General features: G+C 36.8%; 1 protein-coding gene across 1 annotated transcript in view; it reads left to right on the top strand.

Annotated features, from left to right (window-relative positions):
• scarf2 (scavenger receptor class F, member 2) overlaps positions 1-6,414 on the top strand; it is a 37,822-nt gene extending 31,408 nt beyond the window's left edge. The window contains exon 11 of the mRNA XM_073841017.1: positions 905-6,414. Coding sequence (XP_073697118.1) covers positions 905-1,986 — 1,082 coding nt within the window. The 3' untranslated portion in view covers positions 1,987-6,414. The remainder of the gene's footprint in view (positions 1-904) is intronic.
• The last annotated feature ends 19,919 nt before the right edge of the window (positions 6,415-26,333 follow it).

The raw sequence follows: 26,333 nt of genomic DNA, 5'->3' as shown, positions 1-26,333 counted from the left end.
ATTGTATGGGTCAAAATTATTGACTTTTTTTTTAATGCCAAAAATCTTTTTAAAAAGGTATTTACGTTCACTTGAGGTAGTTTTAACTTGAGTTAATGTGAATAATAGGATATTTAAAAAATGCATTTGCTGAATGAATTCCTCCATCCGCATCAAAAAAAGCAATGTGATATACCAGTTCTGCGCATAAGTTTGGATGGAAACCCAGCTACTGACTCACTCCTTTTTGAGATGTTCAAAGGAGTAGTTCACTTCCAAAACAAAAAATTACAGATAATGTACTTCAGTCGTAAAGAAATTATGTTTTTTGAGGAAAACATTTCAAGATTCCTCTCCATATAATGGACTTCTATGGTGCCCCCGAGTTTAAACTTTCAAAATACAGTTTAAATGCAGCTTCAAAAGATGCAAAACGATCCCAGTCGATATATCTGCTTATCTAGCGAAACGATCGGTCAATTTCTAAAAAAAATTACAATTTATATACTTTTTAAACTCAAACACTCATCTTGTCTAGGTCTGCGTGAACTCTGTTTTTCTGGTTTAAGATTGTTTGGGTGTGTCTCAAAACTCCTATCTCATTTTCTCCTCCAACTTCACAATTGTCCTACATCGTTTTTTACCTTTTTTTGTAAAGAGCGTTCACTTTGTAAACACTGGGTCGGTACTTCTTCAGTGATGTAGGATGATTTTGAAGTTGGAGGAGAAACTGAGATGGGAGTTTTTTGACATACCCTAACTGTCTTGAACCAAAAAAAAAAAACTCTGGTCATAAACATCTTCGATGACAAGGGGCTGAGTACATTATCTGTACATTTTTGTTCCTGAAGTGAACTACTCCTAAGACTTTATTAAAAATTATCTCTTCTACTTACCCTTTTCATTTATTCTCTTGCATCTTCAGAGACTACAAATGAGAGCTGTGACAAGCAAAATTCTAACACTGCTCAAGAAATGCCACCAACCCCCAATGATGAGGACGCAGGAGAGTACACATCTCTCAAAGACACAACTAAGCAGTACGTTAACGATGGAAGCGAGCAGCCTCTCCTGAAGTCTTCAGACAGCGAGGGCTCCACCAGTGGTTCTGAGTCAACCATAGGAGCGGTTTACGCCCATGTCGCCCGCCTTTCCAAATACTCCAAAGAGGAGGAGGACAACGCCTCACCGGAGAAGACGAAAGAGAAGACGAAACCCCGTCCTCCAGACCCTTCCACCAAACCAAAGGTGTCCTGGATCCACGGAACATCTGCAACCAACCCAACAGAGCAAATCCAGACTCAGTCACCGCAAAAAGAGAAGAAGAACGACTTAGAAGGTTCTGGAAAGGTTGAGGAGAAGCAGCGATCAAAGGAGAAGTCAAGTAAGAACCGTGAAAAGCACCAAGATGGTAAAAAAGCAGATGGACCCGAATCACCAAGCAAAAGCAGATCTCACAAAGCTTCGGAGACCATCGAGCACCTCAACGGAACATTCCAGAATGCCCTAAAGAAGATTGGAAACTTCCACTCGGAGAAGAAAGCAAATGAAACCAATAAAGATCCACCCAAGAGCCCAAAGATCATGCATCCGCACATGAACTCTGAGGCCGCCACGCTGCTCGCAGCTCAGCTAAAAGAAAAGACCCAAAGCCTTAACCGGAATGAGGGTCTCACGGTGGGTATCAAACCCAATGGTGTATCAACACCTCAAGCCAACCGAGAGAAACCCACCCCACCTCAAAAGACCAAACGCTCTGCAACTGGGACCAACAAGCCCCTACTTCCCACCTCCAGCAACCTCCAGAAGATGGTGGCTCCTATTTCAGACTCTACACCTGAACCTAAAAGCCCAGGGGTTAATGGGACCAAAGTTGAAGGAGACGCCACACCAAAGAAAACACCCATCAAAAAACCACCGAGGAAGAAAGGAAAGGAGGGAACACTGGAGACGGAAGGCAAAACCACTCCAAAGACGGCCATTATGCCACCTCAGATTGTCAAATAGATCTTTGATAACATTGGTTTTTGAGAACACAACGTACAGTTTTTCTTTCATTACACTTATATAGGAATTGGATGGATTTTTTTTTTTAAGTGGACGAGCTGCTTATAGGATTTAATATTTTGAAGGATTGTGGTTCTCGTTAACTCTTTGAAGACCTGGAAGCGGAAACAACGTAGGTTGTACAGTATTAAAAAAGGAAGAGTAAATGAATTTGATGTAATAAGCTCATTTTGTACGCTCTCAGTTTTAAATATGCATTACTCCGTGTCCAAAGAGAGATTTTCCAGCAGGTTTTTGTGTCTGAAAGGTTGTATTTAGCACTGTATTCATAGGTGTAAAGAATGAACCAAAGGTACTTTAAAGGTACAGAAAGAATGATGCCAATATTACTTTTCTCTCAGGCCTTATCAGTATATTCAGTATCTTGTAAATGATGTAATGAAGGAATTTGACTGCTTGGTTTCTAGGTCATTTGGTTGAAGTTCGTCAGTACTTAACCTAGCATCAAACTTCTTTAAGCTTAAAATTATATTTCTTGCAAATCCACAGGGATATCTGTTCTCGCTGTTGAAGCTTATCATCAGTTTTCCCCTTCCCCATACAGTACCCACAATCGCTAATGCATTTGTTTTTTCAGGCCAGATAAAGACCCCATTGTTTTTCTTTAAATTCTACATAAAACTATTTGTTTTTGTTCAGAGCTGTTTTTCTTATGACAGTGTGAACAGCAATTCCAATTTGTGCCACTTCCATTTGTAGTACTAAATCCGATATGGGTCAGATGTTTTGCATTGTGACCGTAGTGTGAACAATCATATCTGCATTCATGCGACTTTTACATCACTCTGGATCAACATTCATCACAATTCTGCACTTCAAAGATTTTACATACCCAAAGATATCAAGACAGTTGCAAAAGATAGTCAGTGGAAGTACAGTGATAGATCAAACCTCTTAGGTATTAAAGTGACAACTCCATGTACAAGCAAAATGAGGGCTTGTATCATAAAAGTTTCAAAACTCTGCTCTCTTCTGTCACGTCCATCTATATTTTTCATACTGTCTGCACATAATTTCTCTGGCTTCTGCGGCAGATCACATGATAAATGCATAATTGGTGTTGCCAAGTCCACAGTTTTCCCTCTGTGGGTTGAAAATGTGATATTTACCTTTACGATTTATTCCTAGAAACGTGATTGGGCTAGTTTTGAACTAGTTTTAAGAAGCAATTAGGCAGATTTTGTTGTGACAACCTGGCAATCCTGTTCGTATTGTTCTTTTGTACATGCAGGTTTTTTTCGTGTACATGCATTATCTGTTCATACTGGAAATCTGATATTGGCCACATTTAAAACAACAGTGTGAACAGCTATACAAAAAAAAAACGTATGTGAACAAACATCAGAACATCTGAACATAGCCATATATATATGATTGTAAATAGTACATTAGTGGGGTTGAAGTGACCCCACTAATGCAATTTTTACCTTTACGATTTATTCCTGGAACACGATTGGGCTAGTTTTGAGAAGCAATTAGGCAGATCCTCCGCGCGCTGCACAGGTGTTGCCAAGTCCACAGTTTTCCCGCGGAATTGGGATACTTTTTCAATGTTGCCGTGGGTTGAAGTGACCCCACTAATGTGATATTTACCCCTCTGAAACGCGATTGGACTAGTTTTGGACTAATTTTGAGAATCAATTTTGTTGTGAAAATTTGGCAACCCTGTTCATATTGTTCTTTTGCATATGCGGGTCAGGTCAGAAGCATTTAAAAAAAATCTGTTCACAATGGAAATCTGAAATTGGCCACATTTAAAACAACAATGAACAGCTGTACAAAAAAAAATCTGATCTGAAAAAAAATTCTGAATTGACCACTACGGCTCGCAGTGTGAACCTAGCCTTTAATTCTGATTTGTGCCACTTCCATATGTAGTACTACATCCGATACAGATCAGATGTTTTGCATTGCGACCGCAGTGTGAACAATCATATCGGAATTCATGCGCTTTTACATCACATTCGTCACAATTTTGCGCTCATGGGAGTCACTTCAATGATTTTACATACACAAAAGTTATCAAGACAGCTGGAAAGGTAGTCAATGGAAGTATCAAAACTCTATTACAGTGACAACTCTCTTGTGTCACATCCCTGTCTTCATTTTTTATATTGGCTGCGCATAATTTCGCTGGCTTCTGCGGCAGATCACGATAAACGCATAATTGCTTACTTTATGTCCTTTGTGTCTACTTCTGTATGACAGCGCGCTGCACAGGTGTTGCCAGGTCCACAGTTTTCCCACAGAATTAGGCTGCTTTTTCAATGTTGCCGTGGGTTGAAGTGACCCCACTAATACGATATTTACCCCTCCGAAACACGACTGGACTAGTTTTGGACTCATTTTGAGAAGCAATTAGGAAGATTTTGTTGTGAAAACCTGGCAACCCTGTTCATATTGTTTATTTGCACATGCCGGTCAGGTCAGAACCATTTGAAACACATCTGTTCACACTGGAAATCTGAAATTGGCTATAACAAAAAAAAAAATCTGAATTGAGCACTAAGGCTCACAGTGAGAGCATAACCTTCAATTCTGATTTGTGCCACTTCCATATGTGGTATTAAATCCGATACAGATCAGATGTTTCGCACTGCGAGCGCAGTGTGAACAATCGTATCAGAAATCAAGCGACTTTTACATCGTTCTAGAATATCAACATTTGTCACAATTCTGTGCTCATGGGAGTCACTTCAAAGCTCGTGACTTCAATTTCATATATATTTTCAATTTTGTTACGGGTTGTTTTTCAACCCCACTAACACAATATTTACCCCCAGGAATGCGATTGGACTGGTTTTGAAAAGCATTTAGGCAGATTTTGTTGTGAAAACCTGGCAACCCTGTTCGTATTTTGCTTTTGCACTTGTGGGTCAGGTCAGAACCATCTGTTTACACTGGAAATCTGAAATTGGCCACATTGGAAAAATTTTAACAGCTATACAAATAAACTATGATCTGAGCAAAAATCGGAATTGAGCGCTAAGGCTCACAGTGTGAACGTAGTTTGTCTGTGTATGTTGGCGTTCAGGCTGTTTATGTGATATCATAGTCCTAAAAGTTCAGAAAATAAGTACAGTTATACAACCTTTCTCCTCTGGGATGGATCTTGTACACCGGGGAGTATTCAAATTCTCATCCAAATACATTTCAGTACTTTCTAAACTTCCTGTTGAAATAGAAAACACAGAAAACATGTGGGAAAAAAAATGTAAATGTTTCAATCAGTTTCATCATTAAAAATCAGCACTTAGATTATTCTTAAACTCAGTCATTCTTTTTATGCCTTGCAAATCTCACATTCTTTTCTGTAGTTTCCACAGTATAACTATGGCATTATTATAGTGCTCACTGGTGGTTTTTGAAAAGTAATAGCCATGCATTATTTATATATACACATACATACATCAGTTGCAGCCTACAAACTTTTACCATCAAAAATTATTTCTCCTGCTAAAAGATGCCAGTATAAAGCAACCTACAAGTCAGATTAAAGAGTATAACCCTCATTATTCATTCTTGTGAGTTTTACCTTGACTATACACCCCATAGCACTTGCAAATACTTTTTAGGATGACACCTAAAAAGAGTTCACGAGTTCATAAGAAATGGATGGATATATTTTCAACAAGAACCTAAGGTTAAAATGTTCAATCTGGGCCTGTAGAATTTTTTTGAGCGGGTTCACAAAAAGCTTTTCGATTGTGGTGTACAGTAACTGCTATTCCCTCATATGGTACCGTATATTTTTCTACATGCCAAGATATTTTGTAATAATATTTGTACCTTCATTTGTAAGCTGTGCTTATACCTTATATCTTGCTTTTTTATTTTTTATTTTTTGTGTGTCAAATGAACTGGTTTTCAATTTTGATTACATTTTCTTTTCTGTTTTTTATGTGCAAGCATCAGGTACATTTGGATTTAATGTTTCAGTATGTTTCTGTTTACTCTCAAACTATCTTTTTCACATTTCTCTGTGGATGTTATTGTTTTTTTATGAACGATAAACTGCATGATGCAGAGGTCGGTGAAAGATCGCTAAGAGATGTTACCCCATGTTGTGTTTTTGCTGTTGTTATATGGGACAGACGACAAAAAACGACTTTTCATGTTTTTGCACGAATCCAGAACATTACCATCTGCAGTATATGACTTTATGGGAGTATGAATTACAGATTTTTTTCTACTCTGACTTCGGCATGAGCTTCGACTGAAGCTTAGCCTTAAAACATGGAGCATTATCAGTAACATGCATTATCTTCATTCATTTTGTCCTGATTTTTGCCTTTTTATGTTGTTGATGTGTGGTTGTTCAGTTACCGTATTTGAAATAAAAGCAAACCTGTAGCTCATGAATCTAAAGGTTACAGATATCTAATGGCTCTCCCTTCAACATTCAACAGTATATGTGACCCTGGACCACAAAACCAGTCTCAAGTCGCTGGGGTATATTTGTAGCAATAGCCAAAAATACATTGTATGGGTCAAAATTATCGATTTTTCTTTTATGCCAAAAATCATTAGGAAATTAAGTAAAGATCATGTTCCATGAAGATTTTTTGTAAAATTCCTACTATAAATATATCAAAATGTAATTTTTGATTAGTAATATGCATTGTAAAGAACTTAATTTGGAGAACTTTAAAGGTGATTTTCTCAGTATTTTGATTTTTTTGCATCCTCAGATTCCAGATTTTCAAATAGATGTATCTCGGCCAAATATTGTCCTATCCTAACAAACCATATATCAAAAGAAAGCTTATTTATTGAATTTCATATGATGTATACATCTCAGTTTTGTAAAATTTAACCTTATGACTGGTTTTGTGGTCCAGGGTCACATATAATATAATATGAACAAATATTGGTAACACTTTACAATAAGGTTCATTAGTTAACATTAGTTAACCATATTAGTTAACATGAACTAATAATGAACTGGACTTATACAGCATTTATTAATCTTTGTTAATGTTAATTTCAACATTTACTAATACATTATTAAAATTTTGTTAACATTAGTTAATGCAGTGTGAACTAACATGAACAAACAATGAACAACTGTATTTCCGTTAACTAACGTTAATAAAGATTAGTAAATACATTAACAAATGTATTGCTCATGGTTAGTTCATGTTAGTTAATACATTAACTAATGTTTAACTAATGAACCTTATTGTAAAGTGTTACCCAAATATTTTATAATATGATTTTGTACTTACAATATATAACAGATTCCTTAAATGTACTTGTGCTTAAAATAAGTCCAAAAATATATATGTATATGTCCTAAAAAATGCCAAAACAAACAAACAAACATTAATTTATCTAACAAAATCCTATTTAAATATTCTGAAAACTACCAGTCAAAAGTTTTTGGACAGTAAGATTTTCTATAAGATAAGTCTCTTCTGCTTACAAAGCTTGCATTTATTTGATCCAAAATACAGCAAAAGCAGTAATATTGTGAAATATTTTTACTATTTAAAACTGCTTTCTATTTGAATACATTTTAAAATGTAATTTATTCCTGTGATCAACGCTACATTTTCAGCATCATTACTCCAGTCTCCAGGGCGAAATTATAGAAATTAATACTTTTAATTAGAACTTACTTTCAGATAAACGCTGTTCTTCTGAACTTTATATTAATCAAAAAAAAATGAAAAGAGACTTCTTTAAAAAACATAAAAAAATCTTGTTGCAACTATTGAAAGTAAAATACAGTAAAAAAAATAAATAAAAATAAAATAAAATTCCACTAAATGAGCGCTTAATTATATTTATATTGCGTTTAAAAAATGTTTAATTTTATTTATATGCTCCAATATATGAATGCCTACCACTACTACTAAACTGCAATATATTTACAAAATATTTTAAAAGCATGTGAAATATGCAAGAACTTTCAAAATCTCACTAGCTAAATCAGTGTTTTGAACTGATTTATCAAATATGACAGTAGCACTAATTTGTGGAAATGAATCAAACTTGTATAAAATGTATGAATCTTAAAAAAAAAAAAAAGAATCAAACTTAGCTTTAATGGCCATTATTAGCATTTTCAAGGAAGTGCTAAACTGGTCTACTGCTTCATAACGGCTTATGAAATTTAGTGAAAAATTACAAAAAACAAACACAATCATCTTAATATAATATTTAGAATGTTGGTTAATTTTAGTAACTGTCAATATACAATACCAGTTGAACAGTATTTTTTTTTAAAGAAGTCTCAAAGAAACCTGATTTTTTTTTACTTAAAGGTTTTAAATATTGATAATATTGTAGTAATAATAAATGTTTCTTGAACAACAAATCAACATATTCAAATGATTTCTGTAATAATGTAGTAATGATGCTAAAAATTCAGCTTTGAAATCACATGAATAAATTACATTTTAAAATATATTCATATATAAAACAGTTTTTAAATAGTAAAAATATTTCAAAATTGTACTGTTTTTGCTGTACTTTGGATCAAGTAAATGCAGGTTTGGTGAGCAGAACAGACTTCTTTAAAAAAAAAAAAAACATTAAAAATCTTACTGTTCAAAAACTTTTGACTGGTAGTGTATACATTGTTGCTAACTGAATTAAAACTAGTGAAAGTAAATTACAGTAAAAATAAAAATATAAATTAAATTAAAATAAAAAAATCACAATCATCATACTATTCAAATCTCGATTTATAATGTTGGTTAATTTTAGTAACTATCTATCAATATACACTACCAGTTAGAAAGGTAAGATTTTTAATGTTTTTTAAAGAAGTCTCAAAGAAACCTAAAAAAAATACTGTTTTAAATATTGATAATACTGTAGTAATAATAATAAATGTTTCTTGAACAGCAAAATCAGCATATTAGAATGATTTCTGAAGGATCATGTAACACAGAAAACTGGAGTAAAGCAAAATGCAAAAAAAATCAGCTTTGAAATCACATCAATTAATTTGATTTTAAAACATTTAAAAAATGTTTTAAGTTTTTAAAAACAGTAAAAATATTTCTAAATTTTACTGTTTTTGCTGTGCATGAGCAGACCAGACTTCTTTAAAAAAAAAAAAAAAATTAAAAATCTTACTTTTCAAAAACTTTTGACTGGTACTGTCTACCATAAATTATCAACATATCATTCATTCCAGAAGATAAATATATATATAAAATAAATAAATAAATACTGTTCAGAGAAAGAAGATCTCATGTCTCTAAATGACACTCTGCTCTCTCAGTTTTTCTCTCTCTCCCCTATCCATTTTCCCGTTTATACAGTAAATTATATTTTACAGTTTCCGCTGACTCCTGGCTGCCTCTGTGCCGTGAGCAGGGGATCATGGGGAGGTTTTTTCGTAGCGGTAGCTGTTGCAACGGTGGTCATATGCTCATCAAACTCTAAAGGGCCCAGAGGACTCAACTGGCGAGTTCCTCTACTGGCACAACAGCCCCTTTCATACAGGAACAGTTGGAAGTCTGTGCAATGGGGCCCTGGAGTTAAAGCATCATGCGCTGCGTATTTGCACTCCATTTTCTCTGTCTTTTTTTTTTTAAGGAAGAGAGGAGGGCTTGAAGAAAGCAGCCAAGGTTTCGTGGGCAAAAGGCAACACAGGCGAGGAAGATCATGTGATCTGTAATTGAAACCAGAGATGTTTAAGCAACCAGACACACATACACACGTGCACATTTCCCAAGTCATGCCACTGCTGACATCCAGCTTCTTTTAAACACTGAGTTACATACACACTTTGGTTTCAGTATGTATATGACCTGCTGTTGAAGTTGTTATTGCATTTAAATGTATTTCCAGATCTGCTTCACCAGCTATTACATGGCAGACACTGAACAAACATTCAACAGTGTAATATAATAAATACAATATAATAAAAACAAACATTAAAAAAATTCTACAAAGATAAAATGCAACATGTCATACATACAATTCTACAAAAGTTTATTTTTCTAAATGTACTTGTGACTACAATTTGTATAAGTTTGTCTGGGTCCATTTTACAAATAAGTCCTTAAAAAAAAGTAAAAATTTCACCCCAATCCTTAAGTAAATTAAAATGAGAAATTATATAAAAAAAAATGTATTACATATATATGCTCAAGTTATATTAATGTAATAATTAAACTATAATAAATGAATAAAAATAATACTTTTGCTTAAAATAAACTGAAGACCAATCACATTTAAAAAAAAGTAACAAATACCACATTAAAAGTGAGAATACGTTATAATACATTTCAAAAGTACATTTCAAAAGTAATACTTAAAAAATGTAATTATTATTATTATTATACATTACAATACATTAATTATAATTATTTTTGTAAAAATTGTAAATTTTACAATTTAAATTTTACAATTTTACAACAATTTAATACAAAATCAAATAATCAATTCTACTTTGCTTAAATATAATGAATTTCTTTAAAAATTCTTTTTTATATATAAATTTTCTTTTAAAAGGGAAAAAAAAGTGGTGATTCTCAAAAAAAAAAAACTGAAACATATCAAATTGTCAAATCAACATGAATTCTAAGGACGCATAAAAAAATACTGGATTTAAATATAAATATTTAGGCCTGGTTTCATAGACAGGGCTTAGACTAAACCAGGATTAGGCCATAGTTCAATTAAAACAATTAGGTCATTTTTATAAACGTGCCTTAGAAAAAAACAAAGGCACTGATATATTTTAAGATCAGTCAGTGCAAGATTCTTTGAGTTGAAACAGCTCAGACTTACATTTTAGTCTAGGACTAGACTTAAGCCTTGTCTGTGAAACCGGGGGATTGTCTAAAAAATTACAGCAACGAGAACACACACATTCTAATTCAATATCATTTTCCCTTTACAATTAGGTACAGCAGAGCTACGAGACAACCGAAACAGCACTCCAGTGCTGGAAAAGTCATTTAGAAAAGTAAATTCTTCCAGGAAAAAAAAAAAAGTGTATTCCAGAAAGTATTCACAAAACAAGGATTTCAGACGCTAGACTTGCTTACAAAAAAACTCCCAAGATATGGTTTTATGATTGTCATCTGCACCCGGAGAGACAGATATTTCGGAGTGCCAGTCTAAACATACCTCTCATAAACCTGGAGCACAATCAAGCGGCAGGACCATCAGAGCCAACAGCCGACCCACGGCTACACGCCTGTTCACAACCCAGCCGTCACCATGGCAACAGGGACAGATTGCATCCACATCTGGTAGCGATTTCAGCTCTTGTGAAAAAAAAAAAAAAAAAACGGGGGGAGAGAGAAATTTATGAGTTAAGGCGGAAAAAAGACAAATATTTTCTGCAATGCAAAGCAGAAAAAAGCAGAGGGTTGAGTTACACTTGAAAGAGGCTGAGAAATGTGTTTTGTTTGTTTGTTTGCTTTTTTTTTTCTTCAAACAGAATGGAAGCAATTTTTCATACTTCTGTAAGTTATGAGAATTGAATGGAGCCGTGCTGGTCCTCTAGAAAGCTGACACGCTGAGCGCCTCTGCCTGTTTAAGCAGGTTTTCATAGGAAACAGACTATTCAGTGGGCGACAGACTCCAGAGAGAAAATGATTGCATAATAAAGGCTGACAACAACAGAACTTTAACATAAATCATATGCTTATTTTCTAGGTGAGAAAGCAAGCACTCTTCTTGTGTCAGTAGGATGCTTGGTTTTTAAAACAGGTTGAGCACCTTTGTTTTTTCTAAATTTCTTTTACAAAAAGAAAACTGATTGTCTCAGATAATGCAATATCATTGCATATACACACTATTCAAATTCATGTTAATTCAAACAATAACATGCTTTTTATATTACCTTTGGACGAAATGTTTTTGGGACCTCAGATGCACTTGGTGTCAAAGTATTAGATAATAAAATATTACAACAAGTTTCATTTATTTTAAAGAAAAATGGTCACACTTTACTTAAAGGTCTAAATTTTTGTAATTAACAAACCATTAACTATGCTTTTTGCCTCAGAAAATGCCAAATTTGCTGATTATTAATAGTTAGACAGGTAGCTGTTAAGGTTAGGTGTTGGTAGGATTAGGGATGGAGAATATGGTCATGGAGAATATGTGCTTTAACGGGGTCCTATTATGCTTTTTCACTTTTTGAATTTTAGCCAGTGTGTGGTGTGTATGTTTGGTTACAAATCTCAAAGTCCACTCCAAAGGGAGACATTTAGTTTTTAAAAAAACTCTTTTCAGGAGCTACAACGAACGGCTCCTCTGGACTACAGTGTTTGTTTTCCAGATGCTATGATGGCCACCTTGTATCCCAGACAGCCACTTCTGGGATACAAGGTGGCTCGTATAAACGAGCTGGAGCCCCACCATTGACGTGTGTGGTATAGAGGGTCGAAACACATGCAGAGCCGTGGCTGCTGTAAACACAAGTATTGACTAGAGTGACGGTCATCAGTGGTCATGTCGGAGCCAAGCCGTAGACATGTGGAGTGTGTGGTAAGAGATTTATTCATCATACAGTGTAGACGACTTCACTAGCCTTATGCTGGAGCTGGGTTTGGCAATGTAAATAATTAAATGAATAAACACAATAATGTTAATATCATGTATCGTGATCTCGCAGGCTGACGATAGGACCAACACTACTGTAGCTTATTATTTACTCACCCTCCATGCATCCTAGGTGTATATGACTTCCTTCTTTCAGACAAATGCAATCAGAGTTATATTAAAAATAATCCTGGCACTCCCAATCTTTAGAACGGCATAGGCAAGTGTTTCTCTCCATCAGTCCAAAACAAGTCGAACAAGTCATAATAAAAAGTGCCTCAGATGGCTCAGGAGGGGTCAGTAAAAGCCTCCTTTTGCGAAATAATGTGCATTTGTAAGAAAAATATCCATATTTAAAACGCAAGAATTACTTTAATCTAATTTGTGCAGTTGTACAAGGAACTTGCTGCTTTGGGAAGGGGCGTGGCAGGACTGAAACGCCGTCCAAGCTGTTCGCCAATAGCAACGCAGTGGGACTACTAACCAATCACAACACAATTCGTTTTTTCGGAAGGCGGACCTTCATCAAACCCGGACCTAATCGAGCCATTTGTGCCAGCCTGGGGAGAAAGCTACTGTAATTTTGTAAATTATGTGAAAAATAGTGCATTTTTTGAACCACCAAGCATGAGAGCATGTTCTAGTGCACCCACAAAACAAAATAAACACTTTGAAAAAGAGCATAATAGGACCCCTTTAACTTCTAATAAACAGCCATCCCAAGGTATACAACCAATTCTACTTATGCTTGGTTCAGGGATCAGTCTTAGAATGTTCTTGAGTGGCCTGGTCAGTCTCTACATTTAATTCTCATTGAAAATATTCGGTTGAATTTGAAGAAAGCAGTGGCAAAGTGAAAATCAAAGATTATCAGTGATCTGAAAGCTTTTTCAGGCGAGGAATGGGCCAAGATTGCTGTAGAGAGGTGACAGAAGCTTCAAAACACTTCCAAGTATATTGTATATTGGTGGTATTTTCTTTTTTTTTTTACATAAATATGATTTTATTATTTTATTATTCAGTAAGGATGCATTAAATTGATCAAAAATGACATAATTTTATAAAAGATCTTTGTTGCAATGCTGTTCCTTTTTTTTATTCATCAAAGAATATTGAAAAAAAAGTATCATGGTTAAATGTTTCTTGTGCAGCAAATCAGCATATTAGAATGATTTCTGAAGGATCATGTGACACTGAAGACTGGAGTACTGATGCTAAAAAATTCATCTTTGCCTCGCCCAAATAAATTACAATTTTAAAATACGTTTAAATAGAAAACAGTTTTTTTTAAATTTCAATAATGATTTACAATATTACTGTTTTTACTGTATTTTTCAGATGAATGGATGGCACAAAAGAGTAAAATTTGGTCCCTTGCATTTGTTTGCAGAGGCTACATGATTTGATATATTATATGCAGCGCTGGAAGTTTGTAAAAAAAATATATTTTACAATTTTGCTCCTAGTATGCACACTTTTGCACTAGAAGCCCTAATGGATGCTGTTCAGTGCAGCTATGTGAACAAATAAACTGTATCAGTCCTGACTGAACATGAACACAAGTTATTCTATTCTATATAAAATATGACTGTCATTGCAACCATATTTTATCATAAACAACAGTCAGATATTAATGCTAGAGTCTTAAATCTATCTAATGATACACAGTTTGGATCAAGTAAGAGTGTGATGTTTTAATGTGCTGTAAATATTGTACCACAACAATCTGGGGCCTTTTTGTGTATGAAGAGGTTCATGCAATGACATTTGAAACATTTTATGGGGTCTCTGTAGGTCTCTGATTCTGTTCGAAAACACTCTGCACTGGTTTCTGCCATCGTCTTTTTGTCTGTTTAGTTTTGAGAGGTCTGTGAATCACAGCATACGTGTCCGTGCCATGTGTGGGTTATTACTGGAAAGACGCTTGGCGTGTGTCGCTGCCTCTAACCGCTGGATGCTGAGCTCAGCTCGGCAGCACTGAGATCATGTGTGTGTATAATATACTGTTACAGGCTGAATCTGCTGGACTCACACTGTGATATAAGACGGATTGATCTGAGGTGATAACACAGCACTTCATCATACAGTTAATGAGACGTGCGGCTAAAAATAAATGATTTACTGCACTCCATTTACTCACCGTTTCACCAGATTGATGATGATTAGTTAATTTCTATTTCAGTGTGCTTGGTCACAGGCAAATGGTTATTTATTATTTAAATTGTGTAAATGTTTGTTTTTTTAAATGTCAAAAACATAGGACCAAGAGTTATTATCTCCTGTTGTGGAGAGGTGTGCTGTTCTTTTTCTAAGCAATCTAACTTTTACCTGAAGGACAAAAATAATGTATAAAAAATAGGGCTGTCAAATGATTAATCGTGATTAATCACATCCAAAATAAAAGTTTGTTTTTACATAATATATGTGTGTAACTATAAAGAGTTTGTATGTATATAGAATTAAATATAAATGTAAATATAAATAGACAACTATTATTATAATATATACATGTACGTGTCACATCCCCGGACTTTCATGTTGGTTTCTCCCATTCTCCCCCGCAGTTCAGTGTGTGTTTGGTTCCTCCTTCATTGTCTCCACCTGGATGTGTAATCAGTCTGTGTATTTAAGGTGTGTGTTTTCCCCTGTACTCTTGTCGGTCTTTGATGTTATATGGATGTCTTACCCTGCTGTTCCTGTGTCTGCTTGTATTCCGTTGGATTTATTAAATATTCGTCTTTTACTACGTCGTTGTTCGTGTGTTCCTGCCTACATCGTGACAGAAAGACCGACCGAAACAGTTATTTTGCGTGTTCACCTCCGTTTTGTTTCCCGTTCGTTTTTCCCAGTCTTTTTGTTTCCGTTGTGTCTCCCCCATGGATTCCTTCCTCCGTCCAGAATTCATCCTCCTTCGGCTGAAGCAGGGGGAATTGCCGCTCGAGGGCTACACGTTAATGTTCCAGCTAGTAGCTAACACCACCAGCTACTCGGACGACGCGCTCTGCGCGTTCTATGACGCGAGTCTAAACGTGTCATGCAGAGCGCCGTCGTCCGAGGACGGCCCTCGAGCCGATTTTGCCTCGTTTGTGGAGTGGACACTGGCGAGAAACCGATCCTCGTTTCCCGCCTGTTCCAAGGAGAATCTCGCCAGTGTCACTCCAGACCCAGAGCCCAGCCAGCCACCCCGACCGACGGATTATGAGCCCATCAGAGACGGAAAGCCCGAGCCCGGAGCAACAGCAGTGTGGAGCGCCGATGGGGTCATATCATCCGACCAGGTGCGAGAGCCGGCCACTACATCTGCGACGGTGGAGTGCTGCGTCGAGCAAGAAAGGGCGGTAGAGAGCCCCGCCCACTGCACCATCACTGAGGGTGAGCTGGAACAAAATTTTGGGGATGTAATTGACTGTGTCATGGAAATACCTATCTGCCTGGATTTCCCACCCACCCTCCCTCTTCTGCCTAGTCCTGATTCTCCGCTGGTTCCGCCCAGCCTTCCTGAATCCCCGTTGTCGACTGTCTGTCCCCTTGCTCACCCTCAGTCCACCATCTGTGCGGTGGGTTCGCCGCGGGTCTGCCAGTCTCCATCGGTGTCATGGCTGGAGGATCCCTCACCATCGCCTCCAGCCTCAGAGTCCTGGACTCCGCCTCGGCCCTCCGACCCTGCGGCTCCACCCCGGCTCTCTGCTCCCTCGTCTCCGCCGTCGCCCGTCGATCCACCAGCTCCACCGGGCACCATCGTCCCTCCGGCTCCGCCCTGGTCAGTCGTCACCCCACCTTCGCCTCTGGACTCTTCTACTCCGGCTGTGCCTCGTCGCGCCGTCCCACCGGCTCTGTGGACCTCCTCCCTCCCGTGGGCACAGCCTCGGTCCTCTGTCGCTCCGGCTCCGCCGCGGATCTCCGGATCTCCATCTCCGCCTTGGTCGCCAGAGCCTTGGGTTCCACCTTGGCCCTCCGGATCATCGGCTTTCCGTCTCCGCCTCGGGCTCTCCCACCACCTGCTCCGCCTCCGTCGGTCGGCCCCTTGGAGTCGTCAGCCCTTCCTCCACCATGGCTCCTCCCTCCATCGGCTCCACCGTGGGAATACATCTTGGCTGCGTTCTGGGTCCCACCTGGCTCCTCCTGCTCCAGCCCATTCCTGTCACATCCTTGGCTCCTCCCTCCGTCACCACCCTGGACTCCATCTTGTGCCCTCCTCCCGGGAGTCCGTCCTCCGCCGAAACCCCCTCCTAAGACTGTTTGTTGTTTCCTGTTTGTCGGCGTGAGGACACGCCTTCCGGGAGGGGGAGGTAATGTCACATCCCCGGACTTTCATGTTGGTTTCTCCCATTCTCCCCCGCAGTTCAGTGTGTGTTTGGTTCCTCCATTGTCTCCACCTGGATGTGTAATCAGTCTGTGTATTTAAGGTGTGTGTTTTCCCCTGTACTCTTGTCGGTCTTTGATGTTATATGGATGTCTTACCCTGCTGTTCCTGTGTCTGCTTGTATTCCGTTGGATTTATTAAATATTCGTCTTTTACTACGTCGTTGTTCGTGTGTTCCTGCCTACATCGTGACAGTATGTGTATGTATTTATATATACATTATTAATATACTCAGTACTCACACATATATTATGTAAAAACAAACTTTTATTTTGGATGTGATTAATCACGATTAATCATTCGACAGCCCTAATAAAAAATAAATAAAAATATAACGTACATTGACTCACACTGAAGGAGGGGAAAGTGTCCTGTACAGAGACCAGAACATCATAGAAACTCATCACAGAAAGGACTATTTGGAATGGTATAGAACTTTGGATTTTCCCATAGACTGTGACAGTTTGCAAAGGGTATTAATAATTTTGGACATGAAACTTTTTGTTCAAATGTAAATAAAAGCTGAGAAATATTTTTTTTCTACAATCATGCCTCTTGTACATCGTCTTATTATCTTTTGGGAGAAGCCTGTGTCATTTCCAGTCAAAAATAAAACTTGCTGGTTAAATAAAGGTAACTTTAAGTCAGAATTTGCCAGGGGCATGAATAATTTCGGGCTTGCCTGTATATATATGACAAGTGTCTCAGTTATTCTATTAATGTTTTGACTATAAATATTCTTAATGATACCTAATTACTTTTACATCTTTGGAGCAAAATGTACTCAAAATTAACCACAATGATGTCGGAAAGTTATGGGTGATTGCTAGGTAGTTGTCTGATAAAGTCAAAAGAGGCACAACCAAATCTCAAACTAAGTCTTATCAAAATATTTCTTGATATTCAAGTCTCTATTTGGCTTGAGTGCCTCCTTTTATGCAAGTTAAAAAAAAAATTACCTGTAAAGTATCAAAGAAAAGATGCAACACACTTAAAAAATATCCAAAACTGTTAGCTATAAAAGTCGTGCTAAATTTGTGATGGAAGACTTGGCTCACATATCATCAGGTTCGCCCATTTTTAAGCCGTTACGTATAAAAAGCAAAGCCCCTCTGAAGAGATGAAAGTCTCGCATTAGTGAGACAGATATACAGGGTCAGCAAACAGTTGTCTGCACTTCTCTTTTTTCCTCTTTGTCAGCATATTTGTGTGTCAAGTTTATTCAAGAGGATCTGCCTCTAACGGAAAACTTTTCTGTATTCCTCCACTCTTCTCTCTCTCCCTCCACATATCCCTCCCACTTTCCCTCTTTTTCCCTCCTGCTCTCTTCCTCTCGCTCTCCCCCTCTTTTCCCCCACTCTGTTTCTCTGAGAGGAAGTGGTATAGTTTATTCAGGGCTCAGGTTTCAGAGCAGAGTTTTTTTGGTTATTTTACTTGCTCTGTAGAAGGGAAGGAGAGAGCTGCTTCTGTAACCGTCACCGCACACAACAGTGATGAAGATTAGACCAAAATGGAAAACAGCTCATAGACTCATTTCCTCTTTTGTAACTCCCCCTCTGCTTTTATACATTCATGCTGTCCTATAAATGTTAGTGCATAACTTGTTTTTGAAAGTTCAAACTGAGCTGTTTTTTACTCAGAGGTGTGTTATTAATTTAAGTGATAAGACTTACAATATTTATCTGGCACATAATAAAGTTTTTTCAAACAGCCTTACACTGAAGAAGGATTTGTATCATATTGAGACATCACAATATCATAGAGGCTTAAAGGCGCAGAAGTTTGTAATTGTGATGTTCTGACTTTTAGTGCAGGTATAGAAAAATATATACACAAATATATACTTTATGTTTTACTTTGGCTGTAAAAATGTAGTTTTAGAAAGAATAGGGAATAAAATGTGACTTTATATCATGCAGTTCAGAGAAAAAAGTCAGAATTGTGAGTGTATATCTCACAATTCTGAAAAAAGTCAGCATTGCAAGTTTCTATCCCAATTCTGAAAAAAAAACTGAATTGTGAGTTTGTACATCGCAATTCTGACTTTATAACTCGCAAGTGCGACTTTATACCACACAATTCTGAGAAAAAGTCAGAATTGCGAGTTCGTATCTGACAATTTTAAAAAGGTAAAATTTGCAAGTTTATATCTTGCATTTCTGACTTTATAACTTGCAATTCTAAGAAAAAGGTCAAAATGGTGAGTTTGTCTCTCAATTCTGAGAAACAAAAACTGAAAAAAAAAGATGAATTGTGGGTTTATATCTCGCAATTCTGACATTATAACTCAACTGTTGAGTTAAACTCAAATGTTTATATTAAGGAATACTGACTTTATAACTCGCAATTGCGACTTTATACCACGCAATTCTAAGAAAAAGGTCAAAATTGTGAGTTTGTATCTCAAAAAACTGAAAAAAGTTGCAACTTTATATCCCGCAATTCTGGAAAAAAAAAGTTAGAATTGTGAGTTTATACCCACAATTCTGAGCAAAAAAGTCAATAATGCGAATTTGTATCTCAATTGAGAAAAAAAAAACGACTAAAGTTGCGACTTTGTCACGCAATTCTGAGAAAAATTGCAGAAAGAGTTTGTATCCAGAATTTCTGACTTTATATCTCGCAATTGCAACTTTATATTGCAATTCTGAGCAAAAAACAGTCAGAACTGTGAGTTTAGATCTGGCATTTCTGACTTTATATTTCACAATTTTGAGAAAAAAAGTCTGAATTGTGAGTTTGTATCTAGCATTTTTGACTTTATAACGCAATAGAAACTTTATATCATGGAATTCTGCCTTTATAAATCGCATTTGTGAAAATATCAAGCAATTCTGAGCAAAAAAAAGTCAGAACTGTGAGTTTGTATCTAGCATTTCTGACTTTATAACGCAATTGAAACTTTATATCATGGAATTCTGCCTTTATAACTCACAATTTTGACTATATCAAGCAATTCTAATGGTGAAAAGTCAGAACTGTGAGTTTAGATCTGGCATTTCTGACTTTATATTTCACAATTCTGAGAAAAAAAGTCAGAATTGTGAGTTTGTATCTAGTATTTCTGACTTTATATCTCGCAATTGCAACTTTATATCATGGAATTCTGCCTTTATAAATCGCATTTGTGACAATATCAAGCAATTCTGAGCAAAAAAAAGTCAGAACTGTGAGTTTGTATCTAGCATTTCTGACTTTATAACGCAATTGAAACTTTATATCATGGAATTCTGCCTTTATAACTCACAATTTTGACCATATCAAGCAATTCTAATGGTGAAAAGTCAGAACTGTGAGTTTAGATCTGGCATTTCTGACTTTATATTTCACAATTCTGAGCAAAAAAGTCAGAATTGTGAGTTTGTATCTAGTATTTCTTACTTTATAATTCACAATTGGAACTTTATATCATGGAATTCTGCCCTTATAACTCACAATTGTGACTTTTTATCTCACAGTTCTGAGATATCAGATATATATATGATACAGTTCTCTATCTATCATTCCCAAAGCTGCTTCTCCAAGAGGTGAATCTGTAATCTCCCTGCGCTTCTCAGAATATCTCAGAGAACCGCAGTCTGGATTCATTAAAACGTGTCAGTATCTTTAAAGCTGTGTCTACATCCTGTTCCTCTTTCACACCCCCTCTTCACTCTCTCCATCTCTCTCTCTTTCTGAGCCTCAGCCATTTCGCAGAGCATGTGGTTTTCATTAGGAGAGTTGGATTAGAGCACAAGGGCAGATCTGCAATGGTGGCAATCCACACTCCTATCCTTCTCTGCAGTTCCTCCATTATCTCATATGTGATCGTTTCGGCCATTCACCTCAAGCCAGTTCGCATTCAGCCTCATGATGTCACCTCCACCGCTTCTGCAAATCTACCCGCAAAATCTAAATACATAAACCTGACCTGAAATTCCCATAATCCTATACTCCGGAGGTCAGAACTTCTAATCAGATCTGAATGCCACTCTTAAATATAAAGGTTCTTTATTGGAATTAAAGAACCTTTAACATCTATAGAATCTGGAAAAAAATTTAAAATAACATTTACACTAAGAAAAATGTTTCTTTTAGGAACTGTTGACTGAAAGGCTCTTCAGGGAACCTTTCCATCCCACAAAATGTTCTTTATAGTGAAAAATGGTTCTTCTTCTGGTTCTTTATGGAACCAAAAAATGGCTCTTCTATGGCTGTGAAAGCCCTTTTTGCAACCTTTATTTTTGAGAGCAAGAGAAACCTAAAATCATGGGTTAACCGAGTCTGCGTTGCCAAAAATAAACAATCGCCATCACTTTTCGGTGATGAAAGTTGGAAACAAAATATGAGCAAGTGTGAGTCTATGCCCTGAGGATCCAGACGTTCAGGATCAAACGATGCTTGTTTTGGAAACAGAGGGAGGCACTACCTAAATGCTGAGTGTGGAGAAAAACAACGGGGTGGGAGGGGAAAAGAGAGAAGGGAGAGAAAAAAAAACAAGAGGAGAGGAGAGGAGAGGAGAGGATGAGAGCCCAAAGGATCCGGTGGAGGAAATGGCTCCTGCTCATTATGTGTGCTGCTGGAGAACAGCATGCTGGGAAACGAATAGCAGTAATATGTGCGTGTGTGTGCGTGCAGCAGATCTTACGTGTGTGTTGACGTGTGTACAGGGATGGTGGTGCTCTCGTTTAGGAGAGAGAGAACGGAAGAGCTCGTAAAAAAGCTTTTTGATGTTTAGCCAGAGGCGTGTGACTGATACTCGAGCGTGTGTCTGAGTTTTAAGACAAAACTGATGGCAAACTTGTTTTTATTCACATGATTTAACCCTATACAGTAAAGCCTACTGTATTATATTTGATACTCAGATTTATATGGTCTTTAAATTATCAATACATATCAATAATAAATGCCTTCTGTCATTTGACTGATAGTTTATAGTTTCTTAACGAGAAAAAGGCTTTACGGGACCATTTTAAAGAGCAGGTCATATGGGTTTTCACTAGGGGTGTGATGAGACACTTATCTCACGGGACGAGACGAGATGAGATTTAGGGTTCATGAGACGAGACAAGATTATTTTTTTTAACTTTTTTAAAATAAATCCTCAATAATGAAATATATAGGGGAAAATAGTATTTTATTCAACAGTAAACAAAATGCAAAACAATGTAGGTGCATTTTGATAAGAACTTGTACTTTATGAAATCAAACGTATATTTTAATGAATTATATGCAGTAATAAAAATGTAAACTAATGCTGCATGATTCTGGGTAAACTGAAAAACAATTTTCTTTTATAAACTGGAGATCACGATTCAGGAGAAAAAAAGGATTAGAAATCTAAACAAAATTATGTAATTTACTAGTGGTTCTGAAATAATGTTCATTGCTCAAGTCTGTATTAAAAATAAAAATAAAATAAAGGAGCCCATGTCTCAATTAATAAAGGCTTGCTTTGCTATTGGAATCTCTTGAATGTATAATTCAATGACAAATACTTTTTTAAAAAACGTGTAGTTGTCGCCATCTCCTGGTGAAGAGAATAAACGTTACACTACAGACGTGTTACAAGATACTTTCGTTTTGATCGTTACTGTAGACAATAAGTGTTTATACCAAACTATAAGCTTTTATCCCAGTACTTATGTTATTTAAATGTCTGTAACAAAGAAACATTAATGATTATGTGGTTAAAAAGACTGTTTCTTTCTGAAACAGCAGCAGTAAGAATGCAGATTTGAATGTCTTCAATAACTTTCACATTGTAAGCGTCAGTGGAGTGCGTCAAACAGTTGTAATAGACATCGCTGAATCGTTGTCATCCATGAATAAGATCGCGTGGGTGTTTGAATAGAGATCGTGATAATTTAACTATTAGTCATGCAGCTCTAATGTAAACATTGCAAAATGTATTGCCATGATATCTTCACGTTCTCGCGAGACCAGTCAGATCTCGCGGGACACATCGGAATATCGCGAGATCTCGTGCCACGAGATCTCGTCACACCCCTAGTTTTCACAGTTTGTCATCCTTAATCAATCCTTAAATGTCAACACAAAGTTGTTAATTAAAAAAGTGTATGATAAAGATATTGTCTTTCAAAATAGAGTTGATTCTGAATCGCCTTAACGGGTCATCATGGCCGCGAAGCTCCGCCTTCTTAGTGAAAGAGCCAATCGTTGATTAGTAAAGTCAGCGCGTCACTGCATCTGCCATTAGAAGTCCGGTTGCTATAGAAACAGCCAGTGCTCTAAGACGTGCGTTCAGTACTGCGCATGCGCACTGGCTCATCTAGCCGAAAAAAAGCGTTTTTTTAACACTATTCAAGCACAAGGAACTATATTTATGAGGCAGTTCTTGTTGGATTTCTTTGGAGATTTCAAATATGAAATTTAATCGTAAGTTTGGCGAACAGTTTTGGAGAATTTGATGTTTCCCCATTCAAAGAGATAGGAGCTGCACTTGTATGCCCGAGAGGCGTTTCAAAGATGGCCGCCGAGTGACATGACTTGTCTTAAAGGGACTTTGGTTCTGCCCTATAAAAGCAAGTTTGTTTTGTTTTCATTGCCAAAAGATGATGATGATGTGAAGAATCAGTAGGCTAGTTAAAATTTAATTTTCCACAATACCACAGCAATACAATTCGAACCTTTTGTTGTGTGCTGGTCATTTTACAGAGGACTGCTTCTCTAATCTTAAAGAGAGTTTGATGCTGGATTCGCTAAACACTTGTCTATGAAAGATAAGTTTGTACCTGATTGATTTTGACCAACAAGTGTGTCCAAACCACAACCTGTAAGTACGATTGATACGTTATGTGTACATTTTCAATTGAGTGCTTAAAATATCAAGTTTTTTGTGCTAATATGTGATGTTTACCATGCACAACTTTAGGTTTCCAGGTAAACTACAATATTACTGTCTTACTGAAATAGTAAGAGTTTAGCGGTAATGTGGGGAGTAAAAGACCCGAAAGAGAAAGATGAGCGAGTTAGTTAGGCTGCTGCGCCTGTGATAAAGCTGTTCCGCATTCTAAGTTAAAGTTAAGACATAGAGCATATTTTGTCTGTCATTCTTCAGAATTTACAGCAGACATATTTTAGTTTGCAAATGTATTGTTTCATCAGTTAGTCGTGTTATCACATACTGTATCAACTAACACTATCCGCTAACATATCCACCATTATTGTTTTGTTAAGTATTTACAGTTTAGCAGCTTTACAGTTTAGCCTTTAATGGACAGGACAGTAGAGAGATGACAGGAAATCAATTGGCAGAGAGAGGAAAGCAGAACTGGCAAAGGACCTCGACAAAGACTATAGAATACCCAAGACATGTCACTCGTATAGACGTTTTTCCCGAACACGGAATAAGTCCGACTCTTAACTGAAAGAATGCTTTGCATTTCCGGTCTGCATTGTTTCTAGTCAAATTAGGGTATATTCCGAGCTAATAAACTACTGTTAAACCTATTAAAATGTTTTTAAAAAGCACATGGCTCCATAGCGCCATCACTTGGCAATGTCGCAATGACCGTCATTTGTCAGTGCCTCACTTTAATGAGTGTGTAGATGACACGAAGCAGCGGACGTTAGCTACATTAAAAACAGATGGACGCTATTTGAATGGGTTCCTATGGAAACCGGAACAGAAAAGCATTCAATCTGATGTTAGAATTCGTAATGGCGGCGCTCATCGTTTACTCAGGAAAAAGGTCTATAGTTTTGAATGGGGAAAAATGCAACGTTCATTATGGCTGCGAAGCCCCGCCTTCTTAGTGAAAGAACCAATCGTTGATTAGTAAAGTCAGCGCGTCACTGCAGCTGCCGTTAGAAGTCCTGGTTGCTATAGAAACAATCAGCACTTTTAAGACGTGCGCTCAGTACCGCGCATGCGCACTGGCTCATTGAGGCGGAAAAAATAAGCGTTTTTAAATGTCATTGGAGCTCAGGGAATTTATGGGGCAGTTCATGTTGGATCTCTTTGGAGATTTAAAATATGAAATTTATTCGTCAGCTTGGTGAACAGTTTTGGAGAAATTGATGTTTCCCCATTCAAAGAGATAGGAGCTGCACTTGCCTGCCCGAGAGGCGTTACAAAGATGGCAGCCGAGTGACATGACTTGCTTTAAAGGGACTTTGAGGCCCAAGGCAGGATTCGAACTCGGGTCCCCATGAGCACAGTTGTGATATATGTTGACGCACTTACCACAAGGCTATCGCCTCTAACACATCATTATTTTGAGAACAGATTGGAGCACTGTATTATTGTTTTATGTAAAGTTTGCTCACTAACTTGCTCAAGTACCCCTCTCTGTACCAATCATAGCAGACTTGGCCAGCTGACCAATCAGAGCAGAGTGGGCTTAAGAAAGGGAGGGGTTTATAGACAGAACTGCTTCAAACCAATAGTTTTGAAATCATTGCGAAATGACTCTAAAATTAAATGTATGTTCTGAGAAAATTTTAAAAAAATTCTGACCTTAGATGCAGTTAAACCTGGTGTACGGGAACCCAACACAATATTAGGACACTTTAAAATACCATAACTAATTTTTTTATGTGAAATCTTTACTTTCTTTAAAGCAAATGTAAGAAATACTTCAACTTTCAGGACTTTCAGGACTCTTACTGGACTGAAGCAACTTAAGCTTACTTGATTATCAAACAAAATTTTTTGAAAATCATGTTAGAATGTGAGCATCAAATATAATTCTTGGGGGGGGGGGGACATTACTTTGTCATCATTATATTGCTCTGCACTATAAGTTTCACCCCCACAATAAAAACTACTTCAACTAGCTTTAACCATTAAACTAAGCATTTAAATATCCTCTTACTAAGACATTTTATTCAGAAATATAGACCTACAAAGCTATATATATGTATATATACACACATAAACACACATGCACTTTTTATTTAGGCAGTCTGCTATAATGTTATAAAGATCTTGATTTACAAGTCAACAGAATTTCATCTTACTTTTGGCCATATAAATATCAGCATCTGCAACAAATTGCATATTTCTGCTCAGTTTGGGCCTGAGAATACATTTGACATTTTTTTCTCCCAGATTATGAGCTCCATATTTTCCTATATCATATTATACGAGCCAAAAAAATCCATAAAATATGATACTCTCAAAAAAGAGAGAATTTTTTTTTTTTAATTTTTTAAATAATATGTCTAAAGGTCCTATAAAGTCTTCCATTTAAATAAACAAATACATAAATGTTTGCTGAAAGTCTAGTAAATATCAAGGGGAAATGTTTTTCTTTTTCTCTCTTCTGACTTGCTTATGCAAGAAATGGATAGCGTGCAGAATGAACTCGACAGTCTGTCATCATTTACTCACCCTTATGTCATTCTTTCATGACCTCATTTCTTTCTGTATTCTGTGGAAAGCAAAAGAAATTATTCT

This window comes from Garra rufa, chromosome 5, assembly GCF_049309525.1.
Source record: "Garra rufa chromosome 5, GarRuf1.0, whole genome shotgun sequence".
Taxonomy (NCBI): Eukaryota; Metazoa; Chordata; class Actinopteri; order Cypriniformes; family Cyprinidae; genus Garra; species Garra rufa.
The sequence above is the reverse complement of the archived record's forward strand: the minus strand, read 5'-3'. Positions and strand labels throughout refer to the sequence as shown.